This window comes from Salmo salar, chromosome 02 (genome assembly GCF_965601325.2).
Source record: "Salmo salar chromosome 02, fSalSal1, whole genome shotgun sequence".
In the NCBI taxonomy this organism is placed as follows: domain Eukaryota; kingdom Metazoa; phylum Chordata; class Actinopteri; order Salmoniformes; family Salmonidae; genus Salmo; species Salmo salar.
Window position 1 is genome coordinate 84,064,701 of NC_138292.1, and position 24,693 is coordinate 84,089,393.

The 24,693-nt window shown below is 44.1% G+C and overlaps 1 protein-coding gene across 1 annotated transcript in view; it reads left to right on the plus strand.

Moving 5' to 3' along the window:
• The first annotated feature begins 17,723 nt into the window (after window positions 1–17,723).
• LOC106564023 (uncharacterized) overlaps window positions 17,724–24,693 on the plus strand; it is a 72,512-nt gene continuing 65,542 nt past the window's right edge. Inside the window, exons 1-3 of the mRNA XM_082967659.1 lie at window positions 17,724–18,485; window positions 18,958–19,049; window positions 19,188–19,368. Coding sequence (XP_082823785.1) covers window positions 17,993–18,485; window positions 18,958–19,049; window positions 19,188–19,368 — 766 coding nt within the window. The 5' untranslated portion in view covers window positions 17,724–17,992. The remainder of the gene's footprint in view (window positions 18,486–18,957; window positions 19,050–19,187; window positions 19,369–24,693) is intronic.

Here is a 24,693-nt window from a genome sequence, read left to right on the forward strand (position 1 = left end):
GTTTGAGATGTTACAATCGGTATATCGGCACGTATAACGCCTCATACTAGTGGACGGGACTCTTAGTCAAACAACAAGAACAACCAGGACATCAGAACACCTTTGTAGCTCTCAGCCGCCGTATCTGGTAAGACAATTTCACATTCTAAATTGGGTGAAAACTGGGAGGCTATTTTTGTTGCATTTCCTGTCTCTGTTAAAAAAAAAATCCCCACAGGATGTTTCTGATCTACAATCACGTGCAGGACCTGGGGAAGTGAGAATGATGAAAGAAAGGTTCCAGGTTTTACTGTATTTTGCGGAGCAATTTTGTGCAAAAAAGTGTGTAAACCCTACAGAACAGATTGACCCTGATGGGCTGTGATGACCGAATGGTAAGCTGCTGTACTGCTCTGAACAATGTTCTGAAGTCTATTTTCCCCAGGGTGAAAGCTGCTTTGCTCCAGCCTCTGGTGGGGATCCTGCACAAACTGCAACCAGCCTACTGGGTGGTGGTGAAAGGGCTGAGACGAAGGCATTTTAACCAGCAGATGTGGACTGGACCATACCAGGTGTTGCATGATTATACCCCCACTGCTGTTCGCGTAGCTGAGAGGTCTACTTGGATCCACGCCAGCCACTGCAGGAAGGTGCCATACTGCCCACCAGACCCTGAGGATGGAGGGCCCGAGACGCCGGAAATCACCGACTAGGTCGCTATGGGAAAATCAGGCCCAGACTCTATGCATAGTTCTTTTTTTATGCTTTTTTTGTCTTGAGCCTTCTCATTACAGTTGCCATATGGACAGTGACTCAAGGACAACCTCCTGGAAGAAGGACAAAATGGTAGATGACCGTTCAGTCCATGGCGGGACTTAAATAACAGCCGCTCCAGCTCCAGCCAATGGGAAGCTCAGGACAGGAGTCCAGCAAACAATAACTGCCCCAATAACAATAACCGCCCCCTGTTGTTAAAGAAGACGGAGACGTGATCATTGTCCTCTTTGTACAGATGAAGAGTGTACTTTTGTATAATGTTTAATTGTTTAAATTATTGCCTTAAGAAAGTTTTGCACCATATGAAGGGGAAGTGAATTGGGAAGTGAATTGGGAAAGTAAATTTGGAAAGTAAGAAATTCACATTTGAAATGGTTTGGAGGGTGGATCATGCAACTGTGTCTGACTGTTGTTTTAGTCGTTGTATTGGTTTTGCTGCTCATCCTCATGTTGAAGTTTTTCTGCAATATGTGTTTGAAACTGGTTCACAAATTCAAGGTCACATGTAATGTTAACTGTTGCCATGACAAGGGCCAGAATGCAGGATGTGAAGGAAGAGCTACCTTTTACTGCTGAAGACAGTGATTTTTGACCTGTTGCATACTTAGAAATGCGTCTGTTGCAGACAGGTTTGTTCTCACGAGGTCGGGTCAGTGGGATATTGTCTGAAGGCCCAGACTCTGTGATTGCTGAAAGGATCCACTGGGCTGTCATCAGCAGACACTGGCAAGTTAGAACTGTGTATGGTATGTGTAGAAGGTCAAAGGTTTTAAACTCAGTGGAACAAGAGAAGCCATTTTACAAAGACAACGTACTAGTGTGAGAACGCCCTCTCCTAAAACGTTTCATATTTTGCGTGTTTGAAGTTCTGCTTAGATTATGACATAATTGGCTTACATTATGAACTTACATGCACTGTTTTATGTGTTAAATGTTTGCTTGTTGATGAAGAGACAGCATTGAATGGTATAAACTGTATGTATCCTTGGGTTGTGCAGGGGACTGGGTATCATGACCACCATCTTCTCAGACCAATTGGCAGAATGCCCAGAATATGTTTTAGAGGAGACAGTGCTCAGTTTCTTTTGGAGGCAAAGCACACGTGATAACGACCAGTCACAATGCAGGAACCGATCCATTGAATTATTTCCTTTAAGCTTCTTCTTTAGTGACTACATTGTTCATTATGTGGAGATAAAGAATTGAATAACCCAAAGGAAGGTTATTTACTATGGAAGACGTCATGCCGTCTAAGTCTTTCTATTGTGACCTTTTACACATGGTGTGAATTTGTCATATTATTTTATAGAAGATTGTATCTTCTAAGAGGGGAATGTGATAGAAATCACATATTTACCTTTTGTTTAATATTAATAGTTAACAATAATATGCTGACAAATAGTAAATACTTTTTTTTTACTGCCAATGCTGTGCTTCTGAGAAAGGATGGTTCATCTCTTCCACATTCACTCCCCGCAGCTGGTCTGGACGTGTAGTCAAGGACATGGGATAGAGATCAACCATTCTGGACGTGTAGTCAAGGACATAGGATAGGGATCAGCTGGTCTGGACGTGTAGTCAAGGACATGGGATAGAGATCAGCTGGTCTGGATGTGTAGTCAAGGACATGGGATAGAGATCAGCCGGTCTGGACGTGTAGTCAAGGACATGGGATAGAGATCAGCCGGTCTGGACGTGTAGTCAAGGACATGGGATAGAGATCAGCTGGTCTGGACGTGTAGTCAAGGACATGGGCTAGAGATCAGCTGGTCGTGTAGTCAAGGACATGGGATAGAGATCAGCTGGTCTGGACGTGTAGTCAAGGACATGGGATAGAGATCAGCCGGTCTGGACGTGTAGTCAAGGACATGGGATAGAGATCAGCCGGTCTGGATGTGTAGTCAAGGACATGGGATAGAGATCAGCCGGTCTGGATGTGTAGTCAAGGACACTTAATAGAGATCAACCATTCTGGACGTGTAGTCAAGGACATGAGATAGAGATCAGCCGGTCTGGACGTGTAGTCAATGACATGGGATAGAGATCAGCCGGTCTGGACGTGTAATCAAGGACATGGGATAGAGATCAGCCGGTCTGGATGTGTAGTCAAGGACATGGGATAGAGATCAACCATTCTGGACGTGTAGTCAAGGACATGGGATAGAGATCAGCTGGTCTGGATGTGTAGTCAAGGACATGGGATAGAGATCAGCCGGTCTGGACGTGTAGTCAAGGACATGGGATAGAGATCAGCCGGTCTGGATGTGTAGTCAAGGACATGGGATAGAGATCAGCTGGTCGTGTAGTCAAGGACATGGGATAGAGATCAGCTGGTCTGGACGTGTAGTCAAGGACATGGGATAGAGATCAGCTGGTCGTGTAGTCAAGGACATGGGATAGAGATCAGCCGGTCTGGACGTGTAGTCAAGGACATGGGATAGAGATCAGCTGGTCTGGACGTGTAGTCAAGGACATGGGATAGAGATCAGCCGGCCTGGACGTGTAGTCAAGGACATGGGATAGAGATCAGCTGGTCTGGACGTGTAGTCAAGGACATGGGATAGAGATCAGCCGGTCTGGACGTGTAGTCAAGGACATGGGATAGAGATCAGCCGGTCTGGACGTGTAGTCAAGGACATGGGATAGAGATCAGCCGGTCTGGATGTGTAGTCAAGGACACTTAATAGAGATCAACCATTCTGGACGTGTAGTCAAGGACATGAGATAGAGATCAGCCGGTCTGGACGTGTAGTCAAGGACATGGGATAGAGATCAGCCGGTCTGGACGTGTAGTCAAGGACATGGGATAGAGATCAGCCGGTCTGGACGTGTAGTCAAGGACATGGGATAGAGATCAACCATTCTGGACGTGTAGTCAAGGACATGGGATAGAGATCAGCTGGTCTGGATGTGTAGTCAAGGACATGGGATAGAGATCAGCTGGTCGTGTAGTCAAGGACATGGGATAGAGATCAGCTTGAAAAACAGATAGACCTGTATTGTTTCAATATATCTTTGACCTGAGTAACCTGGTCATACGGCATAAGACAAAAGAGCCTCTGAGAAGTGACCACAGTTCTTCAGCCCATCCTGTTATTTTACTATCTTCCAAGGTCCAACAAGGTAGCTTATAATTGCCCTGACCTGCCAGGGAGGGGTGGAAGCAAAAATGACTAAGCAATTCTGTTTCTAAACCCCTTTGTGTCTCCGTATTATTTTAGCTCATGCTCCATTCACTCTGTGTGCATGTAGTGGTCCTTTGCTCCCCTAATTAATAAGTGAATAAATATTTAGTTTAAGTATAACTCTGACTTGTGTGATAAGTTTGTCTCTCCTCATTTGATAATACAAATATAACAACCACACGTTACCCACTCCAGTCAGCTGATGGCGATGTGAGTCTTTCATGTGATGCTTCTTGCGTGACGTATAATCTAGTGGACGGGACAGGAGGCTTCTTCAACAGCGACAAAAGGCTTCTGATTCAACCAACGCGGTGGTGTGCTAGCAAACATAAAACTGAAATGTTGAAGATCTTTAGACTAATCTTGGGTATATCCTCTCTGGGCTAGGCGGGACGAATTCGTCGCACCTACGCAACAGCCAGTGTAATCCAGTGGCGCGATTTTCAAATACCTTAGAAATGCTATTACTTCAATTTCTCAAACATATGACTATTTTACAGCATTTTAAAGACAAGACTCTCGTTAATCTAACCACACTGTCCGATTTCAAAAAGGCTTTACAACGAAAGCAAAACATTAGATTATGTCAGCAGAGTACCCAGCCAGAAATAATCAGACACCTATTTTTCAAGCTAGCATATAATGTCACAAAAACCCAGAAGACAGCTAAATGCAGCACTAACCTCTGATGATCTTCATCAGATGACACACCTAGGACATTATGTTATACAATACATGCATGTTTTGTTCAATCAAGTTCATATTTATATCAAAAAACAGCTTTTTACATTAGCATGTGACGTTCAGAACTAGCATACCCCCGCAAACCTCCGGTGAATTTACTAAATTACTCACGATAAATGTTCACAAAAAACATAATTATTTTAAGAATTATAGATACAGAACTCCTTTGTGCACTCGATATGTCCGATTTTAAAATAGCTTTTCGGTGAAAGCACATTTTGCAATATTCTCAGTAGATAGCCCAGCCATCACGGCTAGCCATTTAGACACCGACCAAGTTTAGCCCTGACCAAACTCCGATTTACTATTACAAAAGTTTGATTACCTTTGTTGTCTTCGTCAGAATGCACTCCCAGGACTGCTACTTCAATAACAAATGTTGGTTTGGTCCAAAATAATCCATCGTTATATCCAAATAGCGGCGTTTTGTTCGTGCGTTCTAGACACTATCCGAAATGGTAAATCAGGGTTACGAGCATGGCGCAATTCGTGACAAAAAAATTCTAAATATTTCATTACCGTACTTCGAAGCATGTCAACCGCTGTTTAAAATCCATTTTTATGCCATTTTTCTCGTAAAAAAGCGATAATATTCCGACCGGGAATCTGCGTTTCGGTAAACAGAGGAAAGAAAACAAAGCATTCGGTCGACGCGGGCACGCGCCTGAGTCTCACAGTACTGTAACCAGCCACTACCCAAACGCGCTACTTTGTTTCAACCAGAGCCTGCAAAGCCACGATTCAGCTTTTTGCCGCCTTCTGAGAGCCCATTGGAGCCGTAGGAAGTGTCACGTAACAGCAGAGATCCTTTGTAATGGATAGAGATGGCAAAGAAGGCCAAGAAATGGTCAGACAGGGTACTTCCTGTACAGAATCTTCTCAGGTTTTGACCTGCCATTTGAGTTCTGTTATACTCACAGACACCATTCAAACAGTTTTAGAAACTTTGGAGTGTTTTCTATCCAAAGCCAATAATTATATGCATATTCTAGTTACTGGGCAGGAGTAGTAACCAGATTAAATCGGGTACGTTTTTTATCCAGCCGTGTCAATACTGCCCCCTAGCCCTAACAGGATATTACTCTTAGTGTTTTGAACATAATTCTGTTTACGTATCTACTAGTTCATTTAAACGTAACTTGCTTGTTAAATTAGCAAATGTGTTAAATTGATACAGCACAAGGCTAATCGCCCGGAACATGAGCTCACTGAGTATGATGGAGAAAGAAGCTCTGGTGAAAGGAGAGGAAGAAGCTTTCAGGATGAAAAAGGATGAAGATGAGGCTATCACATTGAAAGAAGAGAATGGATTGAAAGAAGAGGAAGAGGAGGCTATCTCAATAAAGGAGAAAGAGGAGGAGGAAGACGTTTTGGGAGTGAAAGAGGAGGAGACTGAAGATCTGATTACCATCAGTGAGTATTGTCTCAAAAACAGGGGCACAAACTCTGCAGTTGTTGAACTAATGTGGGATTTTAAAGGGGCATTCTACTGAAGTGCTACACTTGAATATGTTGTTCAGTACTGTAGGAATTGTTTAAGGGACAATCTGCCATTGGTACATATTTTTGGGACTTTTCAATTAGATTTATTGAATTCTCCATGTGTTCTACATTAAAGTGCACTAAATCTAATATAACAGGCTTTTAAAATTCAATATTGGTGCATCATTTGTACTTAAAATATCAAAGGGACGTAAAAGGCACCCATTTCGTGAAAATGACCCTTTACATTTACATCACAAACAATATTTTACAAAATCATGATGAAAGTGGCCATTTTAGGCCCTTTTTAGACATTCATGCCTCTTGTTAGACTCTGATTGCAATAAACAGTAATAAGTTTACCATCTGTTTGATGTTCTCGTTCACACAGGAGAGAGACCTGACTATTGTGGATCCTCTGGGGAGCCTCAACAACATCCTGATGCTGACGAGGCAGAGAAGAGTCTCTCCAGATCAGAACACCAGATGGTACAGCTTGGTTTGGTCTAGCATACAGCTTGCTCCGTCTGGGTCTGGGCTGGGTTTCTGTAAAGCACTTCATGACAACAGTGACATCAGCATCCATAATGATATGTGTCTGTGTCCCCTCTTTATGGTTACCAGGACAACGCTAGCCCTTCCTCCCTCTCGGAGTCCCCGTGTCGTGCCTCTCCCGGTAGCACCTTACTGCTGGGTATGAAGAGGTTGTCTGTGCTGCTGGTGGACTGCAGGAAATCAACGGGGCTGAGTGGAACTGTGAGAGGAGGAGAAGAGAAGAATCAGATTTGACACATCAAAGTAAGTGCTGTAGTTTAGTTTGAACAAATAAAATAGATCTGCCCACTGGTATCTGTTACCAGGACAACCAGCAGAGTTCTGTTAGTTGACATGAAGATAGACTGGTGGATATGGATGTTATGAATATCATAACACTGAAAAGGATTCTTCTGCCAATGAAAGAGAGAAACCAATAGACCATATAAAACCTTGATGAAAGTTAGCTTTAGAGAGAAAGTTTCAAGATGATCTGATGTAAGGTGCATGTTTTACAAAAACATTTCCTTAAAAAATTATGGATGTTACATTGTCTGTCCCAGTCAACCCCCCCTGTCTTTACAAGACTCTAGAACAGGCAAACTAAACTCCAGACACTATACAAAAGGCACCAGTTGGATAGCTCCATCTGTGACGTTTCAAGCTAGCTGTGGTGTGATCTTACGGCACGTTCTTACCTCCGTTACACATGTTCAGGTTGACTTTCCCACGGAATCGACCATATATGAACGCTGCCCTGCGTCCCCACCATCACACAATTACAATGTATAAAATATTTAAAAAATAAACATCAAGCCTTTTCATACCTTATAATATGGCTTTATATATGTACTGAACAAAAATATAAACGCTCACTGCAACAATTTCAACGATTTACAGTTCATATAACAAAATCGCTCAATGTAAATAAATTATTTAGGCCCTGATCTATGGACTTCACATGACTGGGCAGGGGCGTAGGCATAGGCCCACCTACTGGGGAGCCAGGCCCAGCCAATGAGAATTTGTTTTTCCCCACAAAAGAGCTTTATTACAGAGAGAAATACTCCTCAGTTTCATCATCTGTCCGGGTGGCTGGTCTCAGACGGTGTGGAGGTCCTGGGCTGGCGTTGTTATACGTGGTCTGCGGTTGTGAGGCCAGTTGGATGTACTTCCAAATTCTCTAAAACAACGTTGGAGGCTGCTTTTGACTGGTACTGTACATTAAATTCCCTGGCACCAGCTCCAGTGGACATTCCTGCAGTCAGCATGCCAGTTGCACGCCCCCTCTGAGACGTCTGTGGCATTGTGTTGTGTGACAACTGCATATTTTAGTGGCCTTTAATTGTCCCCAGCACAAGGTGCACCTGTGTAATGATAATGCCATTTAATCAACTTCTTGATATGCCACACCTGTAAGGTGGATGGATCATCTTGGCAAAGAATAAATGTTCACTAACAGGGATGTAAAATTTGTGCACAATTTTGAGATAAATATTGCAATCTTTTATTTCAGCTCATGAAACATGGGACCAACACTTTACATGCTGCGTTTATATTTTTGTTCTGTATAATTGCTATCAGTTTTAGGAACATATGTTGTCATAGTGAGTTCATGAGAATGAACAAGCCTTTTCAGACTTTTATAATATATATATATATATATATATATATATATATATACTGCTCAAAAAAATAAAGGGAACACTAAAATAACACATCCTAGATCTGAATGAATTAAATAATCTTATTAAATACTTTTTTCTTTACATAGGTGAATGTGCTGACAACAGAATCACACAAAAATAATCAATGGAAATCCAATTTATCAACCCATGGAGGTCTGGATTTGGAGTCACACTCAAAATTAAAGTGGAAAACCACACCACAGGCTGATCCAACTTTGATGTTATGTCCTTAAAACAAGTCAAAATGAGGCTCAGTAGTGTGTGTGGCCTCCACGTGCCTGTATGACCTCCCTACAATGCCTGGGCATGCTCCTGATGAGGTGGCGGATGGTCTCCTGAGGGATCTCCTCCCAGACCTGGACTAAAGCATCCGCCAACTCCTGGACAGACTGTGGTGCAACGTGGCGTTGGTGGATGGAGCGAGACATGATGTCCCAGATGTGCTCAATTGGATTCAGGTCTGGGGAACGGGCGGGCCAGTCCATAGCATCAATGCCTTCGTCTTGCAGGAACTGCTGACACACTCCAGCCACATGAGGTCTAGCATTGTCTTGCATTAGGAGGAACCCAGGGCCAACCGCACCAGCATATGGTCTCACAAGGGGTCTGAGGATCTCATCTCGGTACCTAATGGCAGTCAGGCTACCTCTGGCGAGCACATGGAGGGCTGTGCGGCCCCCCAAAGAAATGTCACCCCACACCATGACTGACCCACCGCCAAACCGGTCATGCTGGAGGATGTTGCAGGCAGCAGAACGTTCTCCACGGCGTCTCCAGACTCTGTCACATCTGTCACGTGCTCAGTGTGAACCTGCTTTCATCTGTGAAGAGCACAGGGCGCCAGTGGCGAATTTGCCAATCTTGGTGTTCTCTGGCAAATACCAAACGTCCTGCACGGTGTTGGGCTGTAAGCACAACCCCCACCTGTGGATGGCGGGCCCTCATACCACCCTCATGGAGTCTGTTTCTGACCGTTTGAGCAGACACATGCTCATTTGTGGCCTGCTGGAGGTCATTTTGCAGGGCTCTGGCAGTGCTCCTCCTGCTCCTCCTTGCACAAAGGCGGATGTAGCGGTCCTGCTGCTGGGTTGTTGCCCTCCTACGGCCTCCTCCACGTCTCTTGATGTATTGGCCTGTCTCCTGGTAGCGCCTCCATGCTCTGGACACTACGCTGACAGACACAGAAAACCTTCTTGCCACAGCTCGCATTGATATGCCATACTGGATGAGCTGCACTACCTGAGCCACTTGTGTGTGTTGTAGACTCCGTCTCATGCTACCACTAGAGTGAAAGCACCGCCAGCATTCAAAAGTGACCAAAACATCAGCCAGGAAGCATAGGAACTGAGAAGTGGTCTGTGGTCACCCCCTGCAGAACCCCTCCTTTATTGGGGGTGTCTTGCTAATTGCCTATCATTTCCACCTGTTGTCTATTCCATTTGCACAACAGCATGTGACATTTGTCAATCAGTGTTGCTTCCTAAGTGGACAGTTTGATTTCACAGAAGTGTGATTGACTTGGAGTTACATTGTGTTGTTTAAGTGTTCCCTTTATTTTTTTGAGCAGTGTATTTACAACCACCTGCTTGATAGGAATCCAGCGATGTCTGTGTCTTGAGTGTCATAGAACTGTCTGGTGTTTTGTGTTCTGACTTATAAAACAGAATTACGATTGTTAAAGCTCTTGCCTCAGATTATTGAACATAATGAATAAAATATGTTTACATTACCTATCAGTAATTACCAGTAAGCTCTACAACTTAATTTGTTTTAAAATCACACCAAGATTGTTAAAACTTTGAACAGGTTATTGAGGGACCTGATTTAACCCCCCAGCAAGAGTTGTGGAGGTTTCATTCAGGTCTGTATTTAAATAAACGCTGTCTTTGGCAGGAGAAAGACCAGACTCAGAGGAACCAGAAACGTCCAAACCGGCAAAACAACACGACTGCTCCAGCTGTGGAAATAATTTTACAGAGTTAGGCAACATGAAAAGGCATGAAAGGACACACACAGGTGGAAGCCTCATCAATGCTCTCACTGTGGAAAGACTGTTACCGAGTTATAGAGCCTGAAAACACATGAGAGAATACACACAGGGGAGAAGCTGTACTACTGTTCCCAGTGTGGAAAGAGTTTTACTCGGTCAGGGCACATGAAAGACCATAAGAGAACGCACACATTGGAGAAGCCTTACCTCTGTTCCCAATGTGGAAAGAGTTTTACCCACTTATGTAACCTGAAAACACATGAGAGGTTACACACCGGGGAGAAGCCTTATGAATGCTCTCCGTGTGGATTGAGTTTTACCACGTTAGGGTACCTGAAATCACATGAGCGAACACACACAACAGAGAAGTCTTTCCACTGCTCACAGTCCAGAGAGATTTTCACCCATTTAGGGAGCCTGAAAAGGCATGAAAGGACACACACAATTGAGAAGCCTCATTGTTGCTCTCATTGTGGAAAGACTTTTACCCAGTTAGGGAGCCTGAAAAGACATGAGAGAATACACACAGGGGAAAAGCCTCATCACTGCACTCACTGTGGGAAGACTTTTACCCAGTTAGGGGGCCTGTTAACGCATGAGAGAATACACACAGCTGCTCCCAGTGTGGAAAGTGTTTTACCCGTTCAGGGCACATGAAAGAACATAAGAGAACACACACAGGGGAGAAGCCTTATTGCTGCTTCCAGTGTGGAAAGAGTTTTACCCACTTATGTAACCTGAAAACACACGAGAGAATACACACAGGGGAGAAGCCTTACCACTGCTCCCAGTGTGGAAAGGGTTTTAACCAGTTAGGGGTACTGAAACGACATGAGAGAAAACACAGGAGATAAGAATGTAGGATGTTGAACTGTAGAACATTGGATGGATATAGGACAGATGCTGGCTGAACAGTAGGACATAGGACAGATGCAGGCTGCTGAACAGTAGGATATAGGACAGATATAGGCCTCTGAACAGTGTGTTTTCCGTACTGCATGTATTATAGTGGATTGTGTTTGTGGATTTGTTTGCTGACTTCACAAAATGAATTTCCATTTAAATGGGCTAAGTATATTGTATTTTGTATATCGTACTTTGCTCTCATTTTGAGAGAAATAAAATCCAATTAGAGCAGGGTTTTCCAACTCATTAGCTCAGATCAGCTTTAATATTGAACAAAGATTGTAACTCAGTCCTTGGGGGAAGATCAGCTTTAATATTGAACATAGATTGTAACTCAGTCCTTGGGGAAGTTCAGCTTTAATATTGAACATAGATTGTAACTCAGTCCTTGGGGAAGATCAGCTTTAATATTGAACATAGATTGTAGATTCTATCAATGTAATTGTCTGCATCATTTCCAATTGTCTGCATCATTTCCAATTTTGTAAATGAACAAAAATATAAACACAAAATGCATTCATTTCTAAGATTTGACTGATTTACAGAAAAAAGTCAATGGAAATAAATTCTTTAGGCCCTAATCTATGGTTTTCACATGACTGGGAATACAGCTACGCATCTGTTGGTCAACGATACCTTAAAAAAAGGTAGGGGTATGGATCAGAAAACCAGTCAGTATTTGATGTGACCACCATTTGCCTAGAGTTGATCAGGCTTTTGATTGTGGCCTGTGGAATGAGAGACTAGTCAAGGACCATATCACCTCCACCCTACTTGACACCCTAGACCCACTCCAATTTGCTTACCGGCCCAATAGGTCCACAGACGACGCAATCACCATCATACTGCACACTGCCCTAACCCATCTGGACAAGAGGAATACCTATGTAAGAATGCTGTTCATCGATTACACCTCAGCATTTAACACCATAGTACCCTCCAAACTCGTCATTAAGCTCGAGACCCTGGGTCTCGACCCCGCCCTGTGCAACTGGGTCCTGGACTTCCTGACGGGCCGCCCCCAGGTGGTGAGGGTAGGTAACAACATCTCCACCCCGCTGATCCTCAACACTGGGTCCCCACAAGGGTGCGTTCTCAGCCCTCTCCTGTACTCCCTGTTCACCCACGATGTCGATGTTGTCCCACTCCTCTTCAATGGCTGTGCAAAGTTGCTGCATATTAGCGGGAACTGGAACACGCTGTCGTACACATCAATGTAGAGCATCCCAAACATGCTCAATGGGTGACATGTCTGGTGAGTATGCAGGCCATGGAAGAACTGAGACATTTTTCAGCTTCCAGGAATTGTGTACAGATCGTTGCGACATGGGGCTGTGCATTATGATCCTGAAACATGAGGTGATGGAAGCGGATGAATGGCACGACAATGGGCCTCAGGATCTCGTCACGGTATCTCTGTGCGTTCAAATTGCCAACAATAAAATCCAATTGTGTTCGTTGTCCGTAGCTTATGCCTGCCCATACCATAACCACACCTCCACCATGGGGCACTCTGTTCACAACGTTGACATCAGCAAACTGCTCGCTCACACAACACCATACATGTGAGGCCAGTTGGACGTACTGCCAAATTTTCTAAAACAACGTAGCTTATGGTAGAGAATTTAACATTAAATTCTCTGGCAACAGCTCTGGTGGACATTCATATTTGTCAGCATGCCAATTGCACGCTCCCTCAACTTGAGACATCTGTATCATTTTGTGACAAAACTGCACATTTTAGAGTGGCCTTTTATTGTCCCCAGCACAAGGTGCACCTGTGTAATGATCATGCTGTTTAATCAGCTTGACATGCCACATCTGTCAGGTGGATGGATTATCTTGGCAAAGGAGAAATGCTCACTGACAGGGATGTAAACAAATTTGTGCGCAAAATTTGAGCGAAATAATATTTTTGGTGCATATGAAAACTTTCTGGGATCTTTTATTTCAGCTCGTGAAACATGGGACCAGCCCTTTACATGTTGTATTTATATTTTGTTTTAGTGTATATACAATGCATTCAGAAAGCATTCAGACCCCTAGACATTTCCACAGTTTGTTACGTGACAACCTTATTCTAAAATTGGAAAACAATTCAATCTGATCAATCTACACACAATACCCCATAATGACAAAGCACTCATTCAAGGGTTTTTCTTAATTTTTTACTATTTTCTATATTGTAGAATAATTGTGAAGACATCAAAGCTATGAAATAACACATATGGAATCATGTAGTAACCAAAAAAGTGTTCAACAAATCAAAATGTATTTTATATTTGAGATTCTTCAAAGTAGCCACCCTTTGCCTTGATGATAGCTTTGCACACTCTTGGCATTCTCTCAACCAGGAGTTCCCATATGCTGAGCACTTGTTGGCTGTTTTTCCTTCGCTCTGCGGTCCGCCTCATTCCAAACCATCTCAAATGAGTTGAGGTTGGGTGATTATGGAGGCCAGGTCATCTGATGCAGCACTCCATCACTCTCCTTCTTGGTCAAATAGCCCTTACATGACACTTGGCATTCAGGCCAAAGAGTTCAATCTTGGTTTCACCGGACCAGAGAATCTTGTTTCTCATGGTCTGAGAGTCTTTAGGTGCCTTTTGGCAAACTCAAAGCTGGCTGTCATGTGCCTTTTACTGAGGAGTGGCTTCCGTCTGGCCACTCTACCATAAAGGCCTGATTGGTGGAGTGCTGCAGAGATGGTTGTCCTTCTGGAAGGTTCTCCTATCTCCACAGAGGAACTCTAGAGCTCTGTCAGAGTGACCATCGGGTTATTGGTCACCTCCCTGACCAAGGCCCTTCTCCCCCGATTTCTCAGTTTGGCCGTGCGGCCAGCACTAGGAAGAGTATTGGTGGTTCCAAACTTCTTCCATTTAAGAATGATGGAGGCCACTGTGTTCTTTGGGACCTTCAATGTTGCAGAAATGTTTTGGTACCATTCCGCAGATCTGTGCCGTGGCACAATCCTGTCTTGAAAGGAATATTTCACATCAAATATAGGCTACTTAAAGTTCACGAGAGAACACATACACTGCTCGTACACTTGTCTCATGTTTTTTTACAGAAATATAATTGTGCTTTAGGTCATTAAGCCTCATTAAATCAAACTGTATAAAGCTGTATGCTTTTTTATTTCAATACCTGCCCCTAAGCTGTACCTCAGTACATTGACTCGATACACGTACCTCCTGTATATAGCCTCCACATTGACTCTGTACTGGTACCTCCTGTATATAGCCTCCACATTGACTCTGTACCGGTACCTCCTGTATATAGCCTCCACATTGACTCTGTACCGGTACCTCCTGTATATAGCCTCCACATTGACTCTGTACCGGTACCCCCTGTATATAGCCTCCACATTGACACTGTACTGGTACCTCCTGTATATAGCCTCCACATTGACACTGTACTGGTACCTCCTGTATATAGCCTCCACATTGACTCTGTACTGGTACCTCCTGTATATAGCCTCGGTATTGTTTGTTTATTGGTACTTTTTTCCCCCTTTAGTTTATTTAGGAAATATATTCGTAACTCTTATATTTTGTAACTGCATTGTTGGTTAAGGGTTTGTAAGTAAGCATTTCACAGTAAGGTCTACACCTGTTGTATTCAGCATTTCACTGTAAGGTCTACTTCATGTGACAAATAACATTTGATTTGAACTAAATATGGAGTATGTCAGTTTCAATGTTACGGTTTTTGATTAAATTATATTTTCAAACTCAGGCTGTGTGTGTTTCTGTGTCATTCCTTGAGCATTCCTTTTGGTCCTGTAGCTCAGTTGGTAGAGTATGGTGCTTGTAAAACCAGGGTAGTGGGTTTGATTCCTGGGACCACCCGTATGTAAAGTGTTTGCACACATGACTGCAAATGGCTTTTGATAAACGTGTCTGCTAAATGGCATATATATATATATATATATATATATCCACTGATTATACCAAACATTTGGAACACCTTCCTAATATGGAGTTGTCAGTTTCAATGTTACGGTTTTTGATTACATTATATTTTCAAACTCAGGCTGTGTGTGTTTCTGTGTCATTCCTTGAGCATTCCTTTTGGTCCTGTAGCTCAGTTGGTAGAGTATGGTGCTTGTAAAACCAGGGTTGTGGGTTTGATTCCTGGGACCACCCGTATGTAAAGTGTTTGCACACATGACTGCAAATGGCTTTTGATAAACGTGTCTGCTAAATGACACATATATATATATATATATATATATATATATATATATATATATATATATATATATATATATATATATATATATATATATATCCACTGATTATACCAAACATTTGGAACACCTTCCTAATATGGAGTTGGGGCATGGACTCTACAAGGTGTCGAAAAGCGTTCCAGAGGGATGCTGGCCCATGTTGACTCCAATGCTTCCCACAATTGTGTCAAGTTGGCTGGATGTCCTTTGGGTGCAGTGGAGGCTCCTCAGAGGAGGAAGGGGTGACCCATCCTCCTCAGTGATTTTCAGAAAAATAAAAATTGTAAAACATTTAAGTTATCCTTTTTAGATAAAACTATACTAAATATAATCACATCACCAAATAATTTATTAAAACATACTATTTTGCATTCTCTGGGTACATTGACTTCAATACAAAAACCAGGAGGCTCATGGTTCTCAAGCCCTTCCATAGACTTACACAGTAATTATGACAACTTCCGGAGGACGTCCTCCAACCTATCAGAGCTCTTGCAGCATGAACTGACATGTTGTCAATCCAATCAAAGGATCAGAGAATGAATCTAGTACTGAAAGCATAAGCTACAGCTAGCTAGCACTGCAGTGCATAACATGTGGTGAGTAGTTGACTCAAAGAAAAAGACAATAGTTGAACAGTTTTGAACAAAATTAAGGAGAAGAATATGGTGACAGCGATGTAGGCTGTGTGTAGCAGTTATGATATGGTTTGGCTTGGAAAGTTTTTTTTTCGCCAGATCACATACAGCTGACGGGTTGTGCATTGAAGTCCAGAAGCGAAGGGAAAAGGTGAGCGCATAGATGTGAGAAGAAATACGTGGCAGTTGTGAAAGTGAACTGTGTTTACGCGTCATCAGGGGTGAATTCGTTCCACCGATTGTGTTGACAAAAGTTTCATAAATGGAACAAAACCAGGATCAACATACCTGAATTTGTCCAATAGAATCTCTATTTCAGCTAGATGCAGGCAAGAGTGTGCAAGGCGGTATTGAATGTGTCACTGTTTGTCCATGTGTCACTGTCTGTCACCTCAAATGTTTCTCTTGACCTGTGTGCACCTACGTTGTACATTTTCAGTCATAGGCTACGTTGTAGCAACCTCATGATGGGTATAGGGACAATTAGAGTATCATGTAGTAGCCTAAACCTACCACTGTTACATTGAACTGGGTGAATGGAATATGAATGACAGTCAACCAATATGCTGTAATAGGAATAAGGCCATGCTCATGAAAAAAATCGTCCTCCCTCATCTTGATTGACATTGGCCTCCACTGTTTGGGTGGTGGACCACTCTTGGTACACATGGGAAACTGTAGTTGCAGTTCTTGACACAAACCGGTGCGCCTGGCACCTACTACCATACTCTGTTCAAATAAACTCTAAATTTCTTGACTTCCCCATTCATCCTCTGAATGGCAAACATACACAATCCATGTCTCATTTGTCTCAAGGCTTAAAAATCCATATTTAACCTGTCTCCCCCCTTCATCTACACTGATTGAAGTGGATTTAACTAGTGACATCAGTAAGGGATCATAACTGTTTGAATGTTAAATGACGAGACAGAGGCATTGATGCGAGTAACAGGTCTTGTTCAGTACATTACAATACATCCGGGTATCTCAAGCACACCGGTAAAAACACTGGAGTTGCAGTAATTAACATTTACCAACAGATGGTATCACTGTGCCATCTTACACCCATAACAATAACTTTCACCTGGATTCACCTGGTCAGTCTATGTCATGGAAGGAGCAGGTGTTCTTAAAGTTTTGTCTACCCAGTGTATAGCGCTACAGATAATCAAGTGCTATTTGCATGTGATTAATTTGCTCTGTTGTTTACAGGATGGTTTGTATCTTATAGAGCGTGGCTTTAAGGGAATAGTATGGTCATATGTGATTAAAACTTATGTGAAAAATTAACAGAGAAAATGTGTATTAACACACTACCTATTCATAGAAGTATTTATTCATCATCTACATATTCATATTAAGCTTCTACGTCTGTGTACAGGAACGTATTATTTGTAAGACGTAAGAGAAAATATATCAGTTATTGTTAAATTATTTTGACTTTCTTTCCAATACAAAAAGTGTTGTAACTATTGTTTCCAATCTGCGTTACCCACTCCAGTCAACAGATGACGATGTGCGTCTTTCAGGTGATGCTTCTTGCGTGACGTATAATCTAGTGGACGGGACGCTTCTTCAGGAACAACAACACCGCTATTCTTTCAACCGCCTCGGTAGCTTGCTAGCTGACATAAAACTGAAAGATTGACGCTTTAGACCACGGTTATGTACATTAGCTAATCTCAGTGTTTTAAACACAGTTCTGTTGACGTATCTAGTGGTTAACTTAAACCTAATTTGCTTGTTCAATTTGCAAACTTGTTAAAGATTGATACTGAGCCAAGCACTAGTCTAGTCGCTAATGCCAATTAGCTAGCTAGCTAACATCCCTGACCATGAGCTCACTAAACTACTCGCCCCTTGCTAAAGAAGAGGATGTCTGCTGGACGGAGAAAGAAGCTCTGGCGCTGAACATTGTCGTGAAAGAAGAAGAGGAGGGTGTTACAATGAAAGGAGAGAGAGAAGCTTTCATAATTAAAAAGGAGGAAGAGGGGGCTGTTATACTGAAAGAAGAGGAAGAACATTTTGGAGTGGAAGAGGGGATAGAGGCTGTAACAGTGAAAGAGGAGGTAGAAGCTTTCAGAATGAAAAAGGAGGAAGAGGAGGCTGTCACATTGAAAGAAGAGGAGGAGGATGTTACAGTGAAAGAACCTTCTGTAGTGAAAGAGGGAGAGGGGATAGAGGCTGCCAGAGTGGAAGAGGAGGATGTTTTTGGGGAAAAAGAGGAAGGACCTTTTAGAGAGGAAGACGATGCTATCTCAATAAAGGTGAAGGAGGAAGACGTTTTGGGAGTGAAAGAGGAGGAGACAGAAGATCAGATTAACACCAGTGAGTACTGTCTTAAAAACAGGGACACAAACTATGCAGTTGTTGAACTAATGTGGGGTTTTAAGGAGCATTCTACTGAAGTTCTACACTTGAATATGTTGTAAAGTACTGTAGGAATTGTTAAAGGGGTAATCTGCCATTGGTACATATATTGTGGGGTATTTTATATTAGGTTTATTGAATTCTCCATGCGGTCTATATTAAAGTGCACCTCATCTAATATAACCGGATTTTATAATTCAATATTGGTGCATAATTTGTACTTAAAATATCAAAGATAAAGGGAACGCAAACATCACCCAATTCGTGGAACTACCCTTTTACATTTACAACACAAACAATATTTTTTTAAATCATGATGAAAGTGGCAATTTTAGGCCATTTTTAGGCATATTCATGCCTCTTGTAAGACCATATGATTGCAATAGACGGTCATAAGTTTACCATTTGTTTGATGTTCTCATTCACACAGGAGAGAGACATGACTATTATGGATCCTCTGGGGAGCCTCAACAACATGCTGACGAGGAAGAGAAGAGTCTCTCCAGATCAGAACACCAGATGGTACAGCTTGGTCTGGTCTACCATACAGCTTGCTCTGTCTGGGTCTGGCTAGGCTGGGTTTCTGTTAAGCACTTCATGACAACTGTGACATCAGCATCTATAAATGACATGTCTCTGTCTCCTCTTTATGGTTACCAGGACAACGCTAGCCCGCCCCCTTCCACCCTCCCGGAGTCCCTGTGTCATGCCTCTCCCAGTAGCGCCTTACTGCTGGGTATGAAGAGGTTGTCTGTGCTGCTGGTGGACTGCAGGAAAACAACGGGGCTGAGTGGAACTGTGAGAGGAGAAGAGAAGAAAGGATCAGATTTTACTTATCAAAGTAAGTGCTGTAGTTTAGTTTGAACAAATACAATAGATCTGTCCACTGGTATCTGTTACCAGGATAATCAGCAGAGTTCTGTTAATTCTGGGATCGAACCTGGGTCTGTAGTGACACCTTAAACACTGCAATGCAGTGCCTTAGATCTCTGTGCCGCTCGGGTGGCAGCTCCTTTGTTTGGCTGACGTTGAGGGACAGGTTGTTTACCTGGCACCACGCTTGTTGTCCTCAGGGATTCTCCACGGCATCTGAGTCATTATGCTCGAAGTGGGAGAAAATGTATTTTAGCTCATCCGGTAGGGTGGCGTTGGTTTCTGCGACGGGACTAGTTTTATTTTTTTGTATTCTGTGACCGTTAGAAGCCCCTGACACATGTCCGACTCACTAAATAAGTCTTCAACATTTCTATGACTACTAGCACATGGTCAGACTGACTACTACCACATGGACAGACTGACTAGTACCACATGGACAGACTGACTACTACCACATGGACAGACTGACTAGTACCACATGGACAGACTGACTACCACCACATGGACAGACTGACTACCACCACATGGACAGACTGACTACCACCACATGGACAGACTGACTACCACCACATGGACAGACTGACTACCACCACATGGACAGACTGACTACCACCACATGGACAGACTGACTACCACCACATGGACAGACTGACTACCACCACATGGACAGACTGACTACCACCACATGGACAGACTGACTACCACCACATGGACAGACTGACTACCACCACATGGACAGACTGACTAGTACCACATGGACAGACTGACAGACTGACTAGTACCACATGGACAGACTGACAACTATCACATGGACAGACAGACAACTATCACATGGACAGACAGACAACTATCACATGGACAGACAGACAACTATCACATGGACAGACTGACTACTACCACATGGACAGACTGACTACTACCACATGGACAGACTGACTAGTACCACATGGACAGACTGACAGACTGACTAGTACCACATGGACAGACAGACAACTATCACATGGACAGACAGACAACTATCACATGGACAGACAGACAACTATCACATGGACAGACAGACTACTACCACATGGACAGACAGACTACTACCACATGGTCAGACTGACTAGTACCACATGGTCAGACTGACTAGTACCACATGGTCAGACTGACTAGTACCACATGGACAGACAGACTAGTACCACATGGACAGACAGACTAGTACCACATGGACAGACTGACTAGTACCACATGGACAGACTGACTAGTACCACATGGACAGACTGACTAGTACCACATGGACAGACTGACTAGTACCACATGGACAGACTGACAGACTGACTAGTACCACATGGACAGACTGACTAGTACCACATGGACAGACTGACTAGTACCACATGGACAGACTGACTAGTACCACATGGACAGACTGACTAGTACCACATGGACAGACTGACTAGTACCACATGGACAGACTGACTAGTACCACATGGACAGACTGACTAGTACCACATGGTCAGACTGACTACCACCACATGGACAGACTGACTACCACCACATGGACAGACTGACTACCACCACATGGACAGACTGACTACCACCACATGGACAGACTGACTACCACCACATGGACAGACTGACTACCACCACATGGACAGACTGACTACCACCACATGGACAGACTGACTAGTACCACATGGACAGACTGACTAGTACCACATGGACAGACTGACTAGTACCACATGGACAGACTGACTAGTACCACATGGACAGACTGACTACCACCACATGGACAGACTGACTACCACCACATGGACAGACTGACTACCACCACATGGACAGACTGACTACCACCACATGGACAGACTGACTACCACCACATGGACAGACTGACTACCACCACATGGACAGACTGACTACCACCACATGGACAGACTGACAGACTGACTAGTACCACATGGACAGACTGACTACCACCACATGGACAGACTGACTACCACCACATGGACAGACTGACTAGTACCACATGGACAGACTGACTAGTACCACATGGACAGACTGACTAGTACCACATGGACAGACTGACTAGTACCACATGGACAGACAGACTAGTACCACATGGACAGACTGACTAGTACCACATGGACAGACTGACTAGTACCACATGGACAGACTGACTAGTACCACATGGACAGACTGACTAGTACCACATGGACAGACTGACTAGTACCACATGGACAGACTGACAGACTGACTAGTACCACATGGACAGACTGACTAGTACCACATGGACAGACTGACTACCACCACATGGACAGACTGACTACCACCACATGGACAGACTGACTACCACCACATGGACAGACTGACTACCACCACATGGACAGACTGACTACCACCACATGGACAGACTGACTACCACCACATGGACAGACTGACTACCACCACATGGACAGACTGACTACCACCACATGGACAGACTGACTACCACCAGATGGACAGACTGACTACCACCACATGGACAGACTGACTACCACCACATGGACAGACTGACTACCACCACATGGACAGACTGACTACCACCACATGGACAGACTGACTACCACCACATGGACAGACTGACTAGTACCACATGGACAGACTGACAGACTGACTAGTACCACATGGACAGACTGACAACTATCACATGGACAGACAGACAACTATCACATGGACAGACAGACAACTATCACATGGACAGACAGACAACTATCACATGGACAGACTGACTACTACCACATGGACAGACTGACTACTACCACATGGACAGACTGACTAGTACCACATGGACAGACTGACAGACTGACTAGTACCACATGGACAGACAGACAACTATCACATGGACAGACAGACAACTATCACATGGACAGACAGACAACTATCACATGGACAGACAGACTACTACCACATGGACAGACAGACTACTACCACATGGTCAGACTGACTAGTACCACATGGTCAGACTGACTAGTACCACATGGTCAGACTGACTAGTACCACATGGACAGACAGACTAGTACCACATGGACAGACAGACTAGTACCACATGGACAGACTGACTAGTACCACATGGACAGACTGACTAGTACCACATGGACAGACTGACTAGTACCACATGGACAGACTGACTAGTACCACATGGACAGACTGACTAGTACCACATGGACAGACTGACAGACTGACTAGTACCACATGGACAGACTGACTAGTACCACATGGACAGACTGACTAGTACCACATGGACAGACTGACTAGTACCACATGGACAGACTGACTAGTACCACATGGACAGACTGACTAGTACCACATGGACAGACTGACTAGTACCACATGGTCAGACTGACTACCACCACATGGACAGACTGACTACCACCACATGGACAGACTGACTACCACCACATGGACAGACTGACTACCACCACATGGACAGACTGACTACCACCACATGGACAGACTGACTACCACCACATGGACAGACTGACTACCACCACATGGACAGACTGACTAGTACCACATGGACAGACTGACTAGTACCACATGGACAGACTGACTAGTACCACATGGACAGACTGACTAGTACCACATGGACAGACTGACTACCACCACATGGACAGACTGACTACCACCACATGGACAGACTGACTACCACCACATGGACAGACTGACTACCACCACATGGACAGACTGACTACCACCACATGGACAGACTGACTACCACCACATGGACAGACTGACTACCACCACATGGACAGACTGACTACCACCACATGGACAGACTGACAGACTGACTAGTACCACATGGACAGACTGACTACCACCACATGGACAGACTGACTACCACCACATGGACAGACTGACTAGTACCACATGGACAGACTGACTAGTACCACATGGACAGACTGACTAGTACCACATGGACAGACTGACTAGTACCACATGGACAGACAGACTAGTACCACATGGACAGACTGACTAGTACCACATGGACAGACTGACTAGTACCACATGGACAGACTGACTAGTACCACATGGACAGACTGACTAGTACCACATGGACAGACTGACAGACTGACTAGTACCACATGGACAGACTGACTAGTACCACATGGACAGACTGACTACCACCACATGGACAGACTGACTACCACCACATGGACAGACTGACTACCACCACATGGACAGACTGACTACCACCACATGGACAGACTGACTACCACCACATGGACAGACTGACTACCACCACATGGACAGACTGACTACCACCACATGGACAGACTGACTACCACCACATGGACAGACTGACTACCACCACATGGACAGACTGACTACCACCACATGGACAGACTGACTACCACCACATGGACAGACTGACTACCACCACATGGACAGACTGACTACCACCACATGGACAGACTGACTAGTACCACATGGACAGACTGACTAGTACCACATGGACAGACTGACTACCACCACATGGACAGACTGACTACCACCACATGGACAGACTGACTACCACCACATGGACAGACTGACTACCACCACATGGACAGACTGACTACCACCACATGGACAGACTGACTACCACCACATGGACAGACTGACTACCACCACATGGACAGACTGACTACCACCACATGGACAGACTGACTACCACCACATGGACAGACTGACTACCACCACATGGACAGACTGACTACCACCACATGGACAGACTGACTACTACCACATGGTCAGACTGACTACTACCACATGGTCAGACTGACTACTACCACATGGTCAGACTGACTACTACCACATGGTCAGACTGACTACTACCACATGGTCAGACTGACTAGTACCACATGGTCAGACTGACTAGTACCACATGGTCAGACTGACTAGTACCACATGGTCAGACTGACTAGTACCACATGGTCAGACTGACTAGTACCACATGGTCAGACTGACTAGTACCACATGGACAGACTGACTAGTACCACATGGACAGACTGACTAGTACCACATGGACAGACTGACTAGTACCACATGGACAGACTGACTAGTACCACATGGACAGACTGACTAGTACCACATGGACAGACTGACTAGTACCACATGGACAGACTGACTAGTACCACATGGACAGACTGACTAGTACCACATGGACAGACTGACTAGTACCACATGGACAGACTGACTACCACCACATGGACAGACTGACTAGTACCACATGGACAGACTGACTAGTACCACATTGACAGACTGACTAGTACCACATGGTCAGACTGACTAG